At 46.6% G+C, this 15,736-nt stretch overlaps 2 protein-coding genes across 2 annotated transcripts; both read right to left on the bottom strand.

Annotated features, from left to right (window-relative positions):
* Positions 1-1,177: 1,177 nt before the first annotated feature.
* Positions 1,178-5,548, bottom strand: Sf3b4 (splicing factor 3b subunit 4). The gene is made up of 6 exons (XM_027953772.2): positions 5,439-5,548; positions 4,740-4,868; positions 3,941-4,483; positions 3,440-3,646; positions 1,719-1,892; positions 1,178-1,597 (listed from the first exon to the last, which is right to left on the bottom strand). Exons 1-6 carry the CDS (start codon positions 5,470-5,472, stop codon positions 1,410-1,412), a joined length of 1,275 nt encoding a protein of 424 aa, XP_027809573.1. The 5' UTR covers positions 5,473-5,548; the 3' UTR covers positions 1,178-1,409.
* An 867-nt stretch (positions 5,549-6,415) lies between these two features.
* Positions 6,416-14,918, bottom strand: Mtmr11 (myotubularin related protein 11). Its single transcript, XM_027953843.2, has 17 exons — positions 14,646-14,918; positions 14,226-14,313; positions 13,782-13,903; positions 13,492-13,552; positions 13,202-13,344; positions 12,672-12,750; positions 12,417-12,552; positions 12,103-12,190; positions 11,859-11,947; positions 11,650-11,774; positions 10,591-10,657; positions 10,076-10,146; positions 9,380-9,546; positions 8,496-8,669; positions 8,033-8,215; positions 7,330-7,623; positions 6,416-7,025 (listed from the first exon to the last, which is right to left on the bottom strand). Exons 1-17 carry the CDS (start codon positions 14,709-14,711, stop codon positions 6,822-6,824), a joined length of 2,157 nt encoding a protein of 718 aa, XP_027809644.1. The 5' UTR covers positions 14,712-14,918; the 3' UTR covers positions 6,416-6,821.
* Between the last annotated feature and the right edge of the window lie 818 nt (positions 14,919-15,736).

Genomic DNA, 15,736 nt, shown 5'->3' with positions numbered 1-15,736 from the left:
GCTAAAATAGAAATATTGTACGGGGCTGGGGATGTGGCTCAAGCGGTAGCGTGCTCGCCTGGCATGCGTGCAGCCCGGGTTCGATCCTCAGCACCACATACAAAGATGTTGTGTCCGCCAAAAACTAAAAAATAAATACCTTTTCTGCCTAGAGTTTAGGAAAGTTCATAGTTACATAAACCACAGGGAGCTTCAAGAAGAGGGTGATAACAGGATTGCATGTGGTAAAGAACAGGGAAGTAAATGACCTTTGGGTTTGATCTCATTGCTGAAGTCTTTGAGCAGATTTAAATATGATGGAAATTGTGTTTGGAAGGACTAAAAATAAGAATAAAAATAGGAATAAGAGGAGAAATAAATTGCTCTTATTTAAACTCTTCCCCCCCCAAAATAAATAAGATACAAGATGTCTGAGAGTAAAGAACAGGAAAAATGAACATTCATGAACATTTATTTTGACCCAAATTGCTAATTTTAACGTTTACAACTATGAAAGACATTTATATGGTTCCAAATGAAAGCCACATTAACAGTATATTCAGAGAAATCAAGTTTCCCTCCATATCCTCTCCCTTCCCCCAGGGATTTTTTCTCTCTCCTTTTTAAAAACATAAACAAATACATATATGTACTGCCCCTTATATAAGGTAGCTCAGCATATATATTTTCTTCATTTAATATAACCCAGAGATCTCTACCGGAGACATCTAAATTTTTTTTTTTTTTTGGTGGCAGGGATTGAACTCAACACCTCATGAATGCTAAGCACATACTCCTATCAGTCAGCTATATACCCCCAGCCCCTTCCTCATTCCTTTTCACAGCTGCACAGTACTCTATTGTGCACTTACCAGTTTATGCAACCAGTCCCTTACTAATGGACATGTGAGTTGTTAGCTATAATGAATAGCTCTGTGCATGTTACTTCCTATTTTTGCCAGCATAGCTCCAGGCACTTTACTTCGCTTCCCATTTTAATGTCCCATGTTATAAAACAGAGGATAAGTTCTATATAAGGACACAACTGCTACAGTGCACAGCAGAGTCCAGCTACTAAAACAGCACAATACAAAATAAGCCTTCAAAATGTAAATACCCTTACTTTTACCTTACCGCTCCTCACAATACACCATTTCTTAAGAGAAAAGTTACTTCACCAAGGAAAACCCACAAAGAATAAACAAGGATCAAAGTTTTATTTTCTCTGGGCATCTGCAAAACACTGGACCAATGTAAAAAAGAAAAAAAAAAAAAAAGAAGAAGAAAAACCTCCTTTAAAAAAAATTGCATTGGTGGGGGACTGAGAGGGATTAGCGCCCTAGCCCCCCAAGGAGCTATAGCAACTCTGACTGATCCAAGGAATCGAAAAGGTATCGGAAGGATAGAACAGAAGGAAGAAGAATGAGAATTTACTGAGGGAGAGGGCCTCGAAGTGGGCCACGGGGGGGAACTGGAGGCCGGGGCGTGGGTCTGGGTGGGGGGAGGGGCCCCCGTTGGTAGCCATAGGGTGGGGGTCGTGGAGGACCAGTGTATCCATGAGGTGGCATCAGTGGAGGAGGCCCACGCATACCATGTGGAGGCATAGGACCTGGGTGACCTGCAAGAAGAGAAAGAAGAGTTAGTTAAATATAAAAAGTAAAAGAAAAGGCATGGGACAAGTGGTGTGACAAAGGCTACAATATTTGTGAGGATGAAAGAGGTGTACAAAGCCCACTCACCCATGGGAGAGCCAAACGGAGGTCCTCGGGGGGGCATGCCCATTGGAGGAGGCCCAGGATGAGGCATTCCAGGTGGTGGTCGGGGTGGTGGCTGCCCCCCAGAGCCTGGAGGTCCAGCATGTGGGTGTCCTAAGCCATGAGGGCCATGGTGGGCCAGCTGCATCTGAGACATTCCTATGAAAATAAGACAAGACACAAGGAAAAAGGAGACAATAGGAAGATAACAAAAGTGCAAAGAAAATGAAGAAAGGAAGAGCAAAAACAAAAGTGACATAAAGAAAAGGCTTGTAAAAAGTGCCCCTATCCTTGATTCCACTCTAACAGTACAAACCAACTGCTCCGGCGTCACTCCTCACCCGCCTCACTGGGATTCAGGCACTCTATCAGTGATGCAAAAGCCTGCAAGATCACTCCCTGGTAGGGTGTGGGAAGGCAGCAGAAACACTACCTCTGCTAAGATCCAGATTCTATAGGATGAAGAAAAATTGAAGGACAAGAGTACAGAGATAGACCACCCCAAGCAGAAAGATCAGCGCGTGCAAATAACATGTCAAACAGCGTAGGATGTTCCAGAAACTACCAACAGCTGAGTAATCAGGAGCTACATGCAGTTACAGGAGTGATGGTTGGAGACCAGACCATGAAAAGGCCCCGAATGCAATGGTAATGAGTTTGGGGTTTTCTGTAGGTAAAAAGGCAAATTTTAAGCAAATGAGTATAAACATGTTTTAGAAAAAAAGTTACTTCATGAATGTAGATCAAATATAAAAAAAACTGAAGTCAAACTGAAGAAGATCACTACGATAAATGAAGTGTGAAATAATGAGAAAATAAGAGCCTGAACCCGAGCTGGGATCATAGCTCAGTGGTAGAACGCTGCCTAGCACGGGTGAGGCACTGGGTCTAACCTGCAGCACCACATAAAAACAAATAAATAAAAAAACAAGAATAAATTCTTGAAAGAGAGAGAGCGAGAGCCTGAACTGGCAGGGGGGCAGATGCCAGATTTAGAAGAAGAATGGAGTAACGAGGCACAGTCAGACTCCCCGATTTATGAATAAGCACATGAAGACAAAGACTATTAGAGGAAGAATAGGTTTGAAGGGGCAGCTGTCTTTTGAGCAGAATTATGGGTCTGGCTTATTAATAGCCTATGGACTAGAAAAAGAGACCCAAGAAATCAGTACCTACTTAATTAAAACAACGAATACACACAGAACAGAGAACCAAGCACAAAAAGCTAGTGACAAGCAGAATGAAAGGAGCTTATAAAACAAGGGTGGCTGAGACTGACAAGTTAGAGAAAAAGGTGGAGAATCCAGAAAAAGAAAAGCGAAAAGAGATGAGAATTCTAAACTAGAAGACATGGCTAGTTTGAAGCACAGAAGAGATTAAACCAGGTTAAGGAGCAGAAATGTCTCCTAGAGTTGGCAACTGGATCTCTACTCTGGAAAGCTGTCAAGAGAATGAAAGCAAAAAATAAGGAAACAAAAACACCACCTATAAATTATTCTTCAGAAAAACTTAAATAAGAAATGGAGACTGGATGGGAGATACTACAGTATGCACACAACAAATACTTTGTGGTTTTTTTAGTAGTCTGAAGGGAAGGAGAACTCTGGTATTGTTGTTGCTGTTGAAAAACAAAGAGCAGAAGGATGAGAGGTGATAAAGGGCCTCTATCAAACTCATCATTCCCTCTCTCACCAAAGAACACTTACCTGGATGGGGCATCCCACCTGGTGGGAACGGGTGAGGATGAGAATGTCCATGACCAGGATGTCCAGCCCCTGGGGTTCCTGCTGATGGAGGGCCATGTCCTCCAGCCCCAGGCGGCATAGGTGGTGGGGGCATGGCAGGAGGTATCCCAGGTGGGAGGGCTCCAGGAGGCGGCACCGGAGGTGGGAAGGAGCCAGGAGGAGGCATGCCTACCCAGGAAATGAAAGTAAGAGTTAATGGAGGTGAAAAGAGAATATCTTTAAAAAGCCTGTCCCAATCTGGCCTCTTCAGGCAGGGTTAAGTTCCTTACTCTCCTACCATGCTTCAAAGTCAAAAGCAATGTTAAAAAAAAAACTCAAAGCAACTTCAATCTGCTAAAGAAACCCACTATCTTCACTCCCCATTCCCTTCTCATCACCTACCAACAACATCCAGCTCCTTCGTGTTCGTTTTTCTTTTTCCTGCCCCTCCCACATTAGACTCAAGACAAACATAACCTTTACCTGGTGGAGGAAGCCCAGATCCCAGTGATGACACCACAGGGTTGGGGGCGGAAGGTGGAGGGGGCGCATCTGCGAATAGCTGATGAGGACGGTCAGCCTGGGAGAGTGGGTTCTGGGCTGCTAGAAGTCGTTCAGCTGCTGAGCCATGACGCTCGCCCTTAGAGTCCTTCTTGAATGCATAAGATACAGTGATAGGGCGGTTACAGAGGTACTGCCCATTCATGGCCTCAATTGCTGCATCCGAAGCATCAAACGAAGCAAAATTAATAAAGGCATAACCTTTGGAATTGCCTGTATCGGGGTCCCGCATAATTTTAGGTGTTTGTAAGATGACCCCGAAGGCGCTAAAAGTATCATAAAGCAGCTTCTCATCAATCTCTGGGTCCAGGTTCCCAATGAAAATGTTGGCCCCTACATCCAGGTTTTTGTTGTGAGCAGATGCCTTGTTTACACGTATTGGCTTTCCATAGAGTTTGATCATGTTCATGATCTTAATGGCATAGTCAGCATCTTCCTCACTCAAGAATTCAACAAAGCCATAACCTGGGGAAGTGAAGAAGGGAAAGTTAACAACTCAAGTGAAGAGACTCAAAAAAAGGTATAACTCATAATAACCTCACTTTAACTGATAATGCTTCCAGGAACTGTGAACTGAAGCTTAAGGGAAAGAATTCTGTTTAGGATGCTCATTCCAAAGAATAATTAGGACGCTTCAAGAGCATTCATGCCCCCAGTACATAAGCTCAGCTCTTGCATTTGTCCCCTTAATACATAAATTCACTTCTTGCCACGTACTTACCTTGGTGCTGGCCAGTGACTCTATCCTTTGGCATGTGGGTGTTGACCACGGGCCCTGCCTGGAGAAAGAGTTCCCAGAGCAGTGGTTCACTAACCTTCTCATCTAGGCCCCCCACGTACACAGTGGCATCTAGAAGGAGGGAGCGAGAGGTTAGGGAAGGGGTGCGAGTACAACAGGAGAAAGGTGACAAGAACGCAAAGATGGAATCCCGGCAGGACTGGGAGTGGGATGGGGTGTAAAAAAGAAAACAAAGTTAGTTTAAGTCCTAAGTCTCTCTCTTCCTAGAACCTAGAGAATCTTCTAAAGTTTAACTCAGTTTACTGCTTTAGATTTTGTCTTTCTCGGCAGATTTTTTTTTTCAGTTTTTTGGAGACAAGGTCTTAGTGAAACTGGTCCCGAACTTGGGCTACTTCTGCCTCGGCCTCGCGAGCCGCTGGGATCACAGGCGTGTGCCGCCGAGCCCCGCTATTTTCTTTATTTCTAAGTGGGAAGGGAGAGGGCACTGGACCTGGAGGGGGACTGAACCACTCCTGCCGCTGGCCTCGGCCTGAATTTGGCCACCCCGCCTCCAACACCAGGGCGGCTGGTCTCGCAGCCTCCGGGGAAGGTCTAGCCTCCCGGCCTGGCAGAAGCTACTGCTCCTAATCTGGGGCCTCTTGGTCCCCTGAGGCCCATCCCAGGCTCGTCCTGTCCAGTTACCCTGGTTCCGTTCGGATATCGGCCCCGCAGCCATGGCGAAAGAGCTCCCGCCGTCTCTAAGCACCAGCTCCGCCCTCTGACCTCGTTGCTATTTCCACTTCCGGAACAGACATGAGCGGTGGGTGGGACTTGGCGGGGCGGGGCCGGAAGCGGCCGCGGCCATCTTAGGAGTCGCTGAAACGCAGCGGCGTGGCGGTTCCGGGGCGTAGTGAGGCGCCGGGGCTTCGTGCCTGAGGCCGAGTGGGAACTCTCAGACCCTCTTAAGGCAGTGCTGGGACTTCAGGGAGTGACACTGCTCTCCAAAGTCAAAAGCTGAAGTAGAGAAACTGTCTTTCATATATTCTGTAGCCGAGCGATACGGTGTGCCGCGAAAACCCCACCCCACGGGCTCACCGGCCTCAGCCCTGACCCGGCTCCAAGTATTTCGTTTGCCCTGCGGGGAGGGAATTGGGGGAGGTCTGAGCTCGTCTCCCGTTCTTGCGCAGGGAGGCGGGGGAGTCAGGCCCCGAGGTGGGGTGTCACAAAGTCGAGGGGCGACTGGGATTGAAGAGGCTCAAGTGTCAACCTCCAGCCCCGGCCCCGCCCCGCCCGCCCGCTTACTGTGCTCACGTCCCACCCTCTAGAAACAAAAGGAGAACCGTTTTCCCAAATCGTATGTGAATGCTGTGGAGGCTCACCTAGCCCTATTGCTTTTCATATTTTTTTAGTTGTCAGTGGACCTTTATTATTTATTTATATTGGTGCTGACGATCCAACCCAGTGCCTCACACGTGCAATGCAAGCGCTCTACCATTGAGCTACAACCCCAGCCCACCCAAATCCCTATTTCTTTGGCAATAATATGGTGGGTGCTCTCCTATTTTAGGTCACTCCCCCTTCCACACATTGCTCTGCTACCTAGGATCTTTTATTCAAACACAAGACACAATGCTAGCAATCTGTAGAAATTCTGTACTTTAATGTTCTTTAAATAGAAATGCCACTACAAAAATATACATTCTCCGAAAAAATTATAAGGAAAGAAGTAGAAATTTCTTAAAGACATTCCGTAGAAACTGGAATTAAAGCATCAGCAAGAGGGGGTGAGAATGAGGTCTCTAGGCCATCTTTTTGGGGCTGATGAACAGCATCTCTGATCTTAAGATTTAATAGATAGTTATCCAAAAGGCATGGAATTGCCTTCCAAAAAAAGAGACAATCACATTTTGGATTGTTTTGTTTCTTAATTCTTCAAGTCACACAAACAAAAATACCAGGAAGGAACGGAAAGGAGAAAGAGCTGGAGATCAGCATGGACAAAAACTCAAGTCCATTAAGTGAGCTTGTTTAAGGGCTGGAATGTGAAGATTGAGCCAACAAGGACAATTGTGAAAAACTGAAGGATTAGAGCCCTCCTTCTTTCAGATCCCTCTCTGCCTTGCCTTTAAGAATGCTAGCAATTTCAACAGTTTGAGAGAGAATGGTGTTTGGATCTCTTTTCTTGGAGTGATCCTCAGGAGATATTCTTGGTGTCCATTTTCTTAATAGCTCCTGAAGACGGGATAGCTCACTCTGGAGACCAGAGATTGTGGGAGCTAAGAGGCCCAGCTGGGGAGGGGGCAAAAAAAGGCAGAAAGGAATATTATTACAGTTCTAGCTTTCTGCTTCTCAGATCTGTCCACTACTTCTGGTGTCTTTAATGCCCTTCCCTTCCATCTATGCCCTAATTATTCTTAATCTAAACCACAAGCAGTTTCCCCCACCCCCTTTACACTTCCAAATCTACAGTTTGTTACCAGCAGGGCTGGTACTTTTACTTCCCAATGCCCCTAGCCCCTTGTCTTCTCAGCTTTGTTTATCTGGTTCATCAGAGAAGCCCCTTCTCCACTCCCAATCCATCTTCCCTTCTCACCTGGACCTCAGGCCTTCCCCTTAGGTAGCAGCGTCTCCAGAGCCTGATCTGGGGTCCCAGACATCCAGGCAGCAGTAGCCCTGGAGGTAAAGGGCAAGCTCCCCAATGTGAGGGGAGCCCCCACTCCTGGTCAGCCAGGCTTTCAGAGGAGATAGCAGGTCGAGGGAGCCAACGAGAAGAGACTGCCAGTAAGGAGGGAGTATCTCGCCAAGGACAGAGCTGATTCAAGGGTGTCAGAGCCCCTCTAGAGAAGAGCCACACAGAACTGGGGAGGCCAGGAACCATGAAGTTCGACTAAAAAGGAAAGGGAAATCAACTAGTAACCGAGATGGTAGATAACCCTAATTTCTCCAGACTGGATCAGGAAGGGATATCCACTAGTAACTAAAACTTAAGCTTCTTCCTCAGAATTCATCTGTTCTTAAGTTTCAAATAAGCCTTAGGGCTGAATAGAGTTGATTTTAGAGAACTTTATAAAATATGGACATGAGACAGGAAGACTAGTATGTGGAAATAAAGACAAGAAGGATGACCTCTGCTATTCTAAGACTAATGTCTTCCAGGATACAGGAATGGTGACAGCTGCAGAAGAAGAATGGGTAGTTTTCCCTGAGGAACTCAGACATTGTGTCTTTCAACTTCTCATCTAGTAGCACGAACCTGAGGGAAAGTCAAGGGATCTCAGAAAATCTAGGCATCTCACCTGCTGTTGAGGGAACCAGGAATCTGGGCAGTGCTCCAGGTCATAGCCAGGATTATGAAATTGTAATATTTGTTCATTGCTGTAGCGTAAATTCCAGTCCCAGACAGACAGCTGCCCATTAACAGAGTTCCCATTTGGGGGCTGGGAGTATCCTGGAGTATAAACTTGAGTAAAAGAATTGAACTGCACAAAGAAAGCAAATAAAAATGGTGATTAATGTTTGTGTTTGTGTGTGTGTGTATCCCAAATCTAGAGACAAATCATGAAACTCTCACCTCATAGTTCAGGCATCAAATGTAGACCAAAAGTCTAGTCCTGAGACTGATTATCGACTTTTCCCTCTGAACTCACTTATGAGAAGTGAGCCACAGACCTCATTTCTCATAAAATAAATAAAAACTAAACTTTAGAGAGTACGTCTCAATAGAAAAGGAAAAAGGGAAAAAAATTAGACATCACTGACCTGTCCGCTCTGCTTTCCACGTTCCCAAGGGGTATTTCTCAGGAATGTAAGAGTGTCCGGAACCCTGACACTGTCATGAAGCGCAAGAAGAAAAAACTCAGAGAATTCAAACTCAGCTGGAAACTGCTGGAGGAGCTGCCAGACACAATCAAGGAAGAGGAGAAATACTGGGGCCTGAGAAGAGAGAGATTAAGAGGTTGGTAGGATTGTGTGGACCTAAAGAGGGAGGATGACACAATGACAAGGGATGGGGGACATAGGCAACAAATGCTAAAGGGGTCAGAGAATGAAAACCTGAATCCAGTGTCCTGAAAGTGTGCATCACCTTCCCCTTCCATACCCTCAAACCTCACTTCTCATAAAATACATCAAGACTAAATGTCACTTTAGTGGGGCCTTACTTGTGGGTCTTCAAGATCAGCCTAATCTCAGGACCCATCTGACCTAATTCCCCTCCAGTGAATTTATATTATGCCGCAGTCTGGCTGGGCACAAATCACTAGCCACTGAAGCAGGAACAAACTTTATTTTTAAACTGTAGGAAAACACTTCACACAGCTCCCGGGAATCGTCCTGAACGCCACGAGGCTTGTCCAGGAACCCCCAGCCGGAAATATCTCTCCCGGAAATCCCTCCTCCTGCACTTCCCCAACCAATGGGAACTCTCGGGGAATCCCCAGAAATCCCCACGAGAACTCCAAAATAGTGCGAGAACTCAAAAGTTGCGGCAGAGGCGGATAGTAATGCCTCGCCTGTCAATCAATACTGTTGGCAAAATGCCAGGGGCCATACAGACTCAGCCGTGGCTCTCAGCAATATTATGCAATTTTCTCATTTCCTTACTTCTTTAGTAATACCCCAAAACCAACCCAGATTGTTCTCACCTCTTCAGCAGCCCCAGTTCCCCTAAGCCGGGTCAGGAAGGGGTGTCCTGCTGCTACCCACTCTCGCTGCACTAGTGACTGGAAGCCAAACAGTGTTCGGGCTTCAGGGGCTGAAAGCAGCTGGACGAGTGAAGAGAGGAGGCCATTGAGATCACGATCACTGCGCTCTGGGTGATAAAGAGGAAGAAGGGACAAAGAAAAGGGATCCAAGAAACAGGCAGGAGAGAATGAGAAGAGGAAAAGGCAAGGATAATTGAGGGGCACAGGGAGAGAGTTTGGGATAGGCAGGATTGAGAGGGCACACAAAAGTGAAGAGAAAACAAAGAGCTTGAATGATTCACTTCCTAGACTCCTACTGGATAGAAATACCCAGTTTCACATGTAGGAAACAGAATCACAATTCTCAAACCAGCTTCCACAGTGACCTTCTCACCCCAACCTCAAATACCCTCCACTGACAGAAAGAAAGGCAGAAAGAGGCTAAGAACACCTTCATGTTAGGGACAAGCTTTAAGAGGAATGTAGAGATAACTCTGAAGGATGGGATCTAGAGCTCATGGGTAGTTCCTAGTAAGAGAAGAAAAGGTGAGAGTACTAGACCGGGACAAGCCTATGGATCTTCTCCCTTAACAGAACCTATCCAGGTGGGTAAAGGAAAAAGGCAAGGAATGGAGCCAGGTGACTCAAGGCACTTACCTTGAAGTACTACAGAACGAACCCTGGATGTCACTAAAACTGAGATGTCACTGGCCTTTCGAAGACAAGACCTGAAGGGGCAGGTGAGGAAAATGGGGAAGAATGATATACTCAGGGAAAGGGAGTACTGGGTCATGGGATGAAATAGGGCCGCAAAAATCCTGCCCCTTCTTCCAAGAAGTAGCAGTAACAGTCCTGGGAAACCAAAAAGAATGATGGAAAGCCATTTTAAGAATCCAAGTTAAGCCGGGCCCAATGACACATGACTAATCCCAGCGTCTTGGGAGGCTGAGATGGGAGAATCGCAAGTTCAAAGCCAGCCTCAGCAAAAGCAAGGCACTAAGCAACTCAATGAGACCCTGTCTCTAAATAAAATACAAAATAGGGCTGGGGATGGGGCTCAGTGGTCGAGTGCCCCTGAGTTCAATCCCGGGTACCCGGAAAAAAAAAAAAAAAGAGTCCAAGTTAATAGAAGTTAAAATTATAAATCATGACTAAAAGAAGGAGGGGAGTACCTGACATAGTCCAACCATCGAGTTCCTTCCAAGGCTGAGAGCCATTTGTCCTCAGCTACAGATGAGTCTATCAGGGAGTAGAGGGGTCAGAAGGGCAAAGAGGTCAAAAGAACTCAGGATTCAGGTGTATAGCCTGATGGGTTAATAATAAGTCAGGTATGGCCTCCTAACGCTGAGGGTAGGAATGAAAAGTAAGTGTAAATTGCCATGAGGTTTCTTTCTTATTAGTTGTAGATGGACACAATACCTTTATTTTATTTATTTATTTACTTTTATGTGGTGCTGAGGATGAACACAGTGCCTCATATGTGCTAGGCAAGTGCTCCACCTCTGAGCTACAATCCCATCCCTGGCCATGAGGTTTCTAAAATTATATTGTGTTAATGGGATTGAGGATGTAGCTCAGTGGTAGAGTGCTTGCCTAACATGCACCAGGTGCCAGTCCCTAGCACTGAAAAAAAAAAAAGTATGTTATTTGCTATACAATATTGTAACTATAAGAAAATTCATTGTAGGCTGGGGTTGTGGCTCAGCGATAGCACGCTTGCCTGGCATGTGTGAGGCACTGAGTTCGATTCTCAGCACCACATATAAATAAATAAAGGTCTGTCAACAACTAAAAAAAATCCTTAAAAAAATGCATTCTATAAAAAAAAAAAAGAAAAGAAAATTCATTGAACTGTACACTTAGGATAGGTGAAATTTGAATTTTATAAAATTATTTTTTAAAGAATTAAGTTGGGGCCAGGAACATGCCTGTAATCCCAGCAACTCTGAAGGCTGAGGCAGAAGGATCATAAATTTTAAGCAATTTAGCAAGACCTTGGGAGTGTAGCTTAGTGGTACATTGTCCCTGGATTCAATCCCAAGTGCTGAGGGGGGCGGGGGGAAGCTGGGGCAAGTAGGCAGTCATTCAGTAAGTCTACAGGAGATGGGAGTTAGAAAACTAAATGAAGGAAGGATCATTGGACTGAATGGTTACATATCTATAGCAGAGAAAAGGGTAAACCAGGTAAGGGTCAGCTGACCCAAGAGTGAAGAGTGAAAAGTTATTCTCACCAGGCAGGCACAGGGCCCTCAGCTTCATGTGGGCAAGTTGGATATCTGCAAGACTAGGCAGCTCATCCATAGTGTCTACCAGGACGACGTCAGAATGCCCAGCCTGGAGCATGGACTCCACTGCTCTGGAGGGGAGGAGTCAGAAATTAAGGAAAGGAGTCTTCCCTGAACACCTAATCCGTGAGTCTTATCATCAGGCCCCCCCTTACCTGATATCCTCCTTGTTAGGGTCACTTGCTGTATAGAAGCCTCCACAGCGGAGAAGATCACTACCCCCAGGGTGATGCCAGGACAGGCGCTTTAGATGGATGTGAAGGATGACATTGAGGGAGAAACACTAATCCCAAGCTATCCTTGCCCCCACAATGACCTCACAAGGGTCCCTCCTTCCACATTGTCCCCTGACCTTCCATGACCCTCTAATTCCAAATATTACCCTATCCCCACACTGACCGGTCCACGGCCCTGACGGAAGTGTCCAAATGCTCTCCTGATCTCACTGTCCAGAATTCGGCTGGGGACCCAGAAGTAACGGGGGAGGCTGTGAAATTGAAAGTGATGTCACAGCTGTAAAGCTGATATTACAAGGAAGCTGTTTTGCAGAGACATTCCAAGGGATCTCAGGTTTTAAGAACAAGGAGGTAACACAGATAGCTTTGTAGAGAACCTAGGAGACTGGAGTTTGCTGGAATTTCTAGCTTTAGAGGATCTGAGAACTATAGGAAGATTGGAAGGGCAGCAGGGGTTGCAGTGGACCAGAAGATCACCTGGTAGCTACGTCGAACCTCTCATTGACAGTGCTAACCCTCCAGCCTTTTGCTCCCTGATTCTTCCGCTCAATCTCCCAGTCTTCAAATGTCTCCAAGAGAGGAATAGGTGGTTTCCTGGAGCCAGAACCCTGGCCTAGGGCAGGAAAAGGCACAGAGGAGAAAGAAAAGGAACCAGACACAGTTTCTCCGCTCTCTTTGTTTTGGCCAGCCCCTGCTGTTTCAGTCTCCTTACCCTATGGCACCCTTACTCACCAGCCTTGCTCAGGGCTGCTCCTGCACACTGCTGGGTGTGACTGCTCTGAGCTCTGGCTTGAACAATGGCCATGGTCACCTATGGAGGAAAGTACATCCCATCCTTTTGTCTTAGACTGAAGAAGTGAAAAGAAGGAAATGGGGCCATGCACTCCACTGTCTTTACCAATAGTGAACAGCAAAGGCAGTCCCTGGAGGAGGGGGCTTCCATAAGTCATGGGAACTGGGGTCAGGAGAACATATCTAGAACCACAGAATGAGAATATCAATTCTGGGAAGAATCTTAGGAATAATATCATCCTACCCTCCCATTTTTCAGAGGAGGAAACTTGCCCACAGTCAGACAACTGGTAATTGTCCCTTACTCTCATGACACTATCATTTAACACAGCCGTTTAGCTTCTTCTGGAGGAGAGGAGCAAGAGGAATGATGAGAGGGACCCTGGAGGATGGGGAAGTACTGGGACTTGCCAGGGAGAGGACCTCCATATTCTAAGGAGAGGCGAGATCTTTATTTAGGGGCTCCTTACCTGAAAGGCTTGAGGCTCTAGTCCTCCAGCCTCAAAACCAACTCTGAGCAGCCGGAAGTCTTGGCCATGAATCAGAATCTCCTCAGGGATAAATTTAAGCTGGGATCCTGGACGGAGGAGCTGAACTCGGGACAAGCCACTCACTGAAGTCAAGAGTTAGCATTGAAACCATGGGGTCCCTCTGGGAGGAACTCGAACAGCCCATCCCACCCCATTCCTGGCTGTATTTGGGGAATAGGATGATGATGATGAGGGTCCCAACACCCCTTTCACCAAACCCACACACTTACCAGCCTCTAATCTCCCAATGTTGATCAGTGCAAAATCATATTCACTGCTCAGGGGCGTATCCTGGAGGAAGCACATAACCGCTACAGCAGACATCTGTAGTAACCCTTGTCTTCCCTAATTTGGTGGTCCCCACCCACTCTAGGAGGCAATGCCCCTAGAAATAACCCCTATTGGCTATCACTTATACATGCAAAAGACACACTTTAATCCATAACTCTTGTCTAAATCCTTCTAGACTCCCCTACCCATTTAACTCTCGCTGTCTGTTCTGTTGACCTAGTCATCTCACCTGACTCCGCTGCCATCCATAGGGCTGGAAGGTGACCCTAAAGTTAGTACAGATCAGGGTTCCAGACAATTCAGGTTCTAGCCCTTTCCTCAGTCCTGGGGCCCATGCTAGGATCTGTTCCCCTAAAAGGGAAGAAGGGAAGCCTGGTTATGACTAGCCTTAATGTTACTTGGCACATAGTAAATGAGAAAAGGAGGAATGGTCAAGAAAACAGGATGGGGCTGGGGATAGAGCTAAGTGGCAGTGCCTGCAATAGAAGAAAGACAGAAAACAGGGAATAGCAAGGTCTAAGCTCTCAACCAGATAGGGACAGAGGGAAAAAAGGAGGCCTCAGACAGAAGCACTTTGAGACAGGAAAGGAACTCAGAGGTATCTTTGGTGAGGCTGTGAAACAAAGTTGAGTAGGATGAAATTTGGAGGTGTCTTAGGAAATCAGGTCATTACCTGGGAGGCATCCAGAGGCCAGGCAACTGCCAAGCTGACGACTCCTGGGCTCAGGCATCCTGTTTCCCTGGACAGACTTTGGTCCCAACTGTTGAGAAGGGTGTAGGGTTAATGCTGGGCCTCCCCAACTCTGGGGTCTAGAATTATCTCAGCAACTGCCTTTGAAGGCTTCTGTACCCAGACTCATGGGGAAACTGAGCTCTGCTGTGGGGAACCAGGACTGGGGTTGGCAGGCAGTAAAGGGAGGGACTGGTTAATGGATAATGAGACCACATGAGACTGTGTAAAAGGCAGATCAAGCTCCATCAACCAAAGTTGATATGACAGACACACCCTCTTCCTCTAGATCCTTTTCTTCCCCTCCGTATCTCCACTGCATCCCCATTCACACTCTCTTGCCAAACCCCCAATCCTCCTTACCCTCATCTCTGGCTCCTCCTTCTGGGGGGCAATGTTGAAACTCTGGCCCCGACCCCCCCACCACATTTCTCTGGCTCCATCCGGGGATGGAGCAGTTAAGGGTGGGAAACCTTAAGGATGCTCAGTCCTTCTGGGGAGAAGCTGAATCTTGTAGTTGACAAGACGGAGGTTAGGAAGAGAAGCAGTGGGGAAGACAGGAAGGAAACGGGCATTTGAGGTGCACAGAGCACAGTTTGGGGTCTTTGGAAAGGTATGTCCAGCCCAGCAAGAGTAGGCTCCTCGGAAACTTCAGTCGATTCTGGAGAGGGCGGGAGACAGGCCCAGCCCCTTAAAGGAGAATGCACACAATTTTGGAGAAGTAGAGAGGAAATGGAGGAGCCTGAGAAAGATGAGAGGAATAGAAAACAGAGAAAAATGCCGAGACCCCCTTCTTTACCCCAAGCCCACATCCTACTCTCTTCCTGTTCATGAGTATTAGAGATGTTTAAGGGAGGTGGGGGGTAGGCTGTAATACTGATTACTGGAATGACTTGGGCTATGTCTTCGGACTCTTCCAGGGAGGACTTTCCTAGGAAGCTCAGTTTTTGTTTGGCTTCTTAAAGGGCACAAGAGGATAGGGATGCAGAGTAGTTCAGGTCTGCCTACTGCCTTCTCTGACAAATCTAACACAAATGGTTGTGAAGAAGTAAATGGAAAACTGGATCTCAGATTTTGTCAGGAAAGGTTCAAGAATTGGGGAGAGGGCTGGTCACAATTTTTGTTCATCCTGCAGAGTACCTGAAACATGGCTCACGTGAAGAGATCAGAGGAGAAGGGAGGAAGTTGAGATGTGTCCAGAATGCAGACACGTTGCAGGTACATTTGTGTGCATGTCTTTCGAGTGGGGCTGGGAGGCCAAAAACAAGCCCTTACACTTAAACCTTGACCATTAAAGCACACTAGGCGTACCTCTCCACTCAGGCTCCAACTAAATGGCAGTAAATCCCCAGCCCAGGTACGTGACTCCACCCCTTCAGCCCAGACACCAGATCTCCAAATGAATGATTCATGTTCAGGGCTTTCAAACCTGAGGCTGGAAACTTTCAGTACAA

This window comes from Marmota flaviventris, chromosome 10 (assembly GCF_047511675.1).
Source record: "Marmota flaviventris isolate mMarFla1 chromosome 10, mMarFla1.hap1, whole genome shotgun sequence".
In the NCBI taxonomy this organism is placed as follows: domain Eukaryota; kingdom Metazoa; phylum Chordata; class Mammalia; order Rodentia; family Sciuridae; genus Marmota; species Marmota flaviventris.
This window is presented reverse-complemented; position numbering and strand designations above follow the sequence as displayed.

Bases quoted from the DNA above. Each gene is read 5' to 3' on its own strand.
- Sf3b4 (XM_027953772.2), bottom strand. From the start codon at position 5,472: ATGGCTGCGGGGCCGATATCCGAACGGAACCAGG. The intron at 4,869-5,438 runs GTAACTGGACAG...CCCTCCTTCTAG, and splicing joins GATATCCGAACGGAACCAGG to ATGCCACTGTGTACGTGGGG. The intron at 1,893-3,439 runs GTAAGTGTTCTT...TTATTTTCATAG, and splicing joins AGGTGGGATGCCCCATCCAG to GAATGTCTCAGATGCAGCTG.
- Mtmr11 (XM_027953843.2), bottom strand. From the start codon at position 14,711: ATGTGGTGGGGGGGTCGGGGCCAGAGTTTCAACATTGCCCCCCAGAAG. The intron at 14,314-14,645 runs GTAAGGAGGATT...CCTTCTCAACAG, and splicing joins AGGAGGAGCCAGAGATGAGG to TTGGGACCAAAGTCTGTCCA. The intron at 8,216-8,495 runs GTCAGTGATGTC...TTCTTTGTGCAG, and splicing joins GTGGAAAGCAGAGCGGACAG to TTCAATTCTTTTACTCAAGT.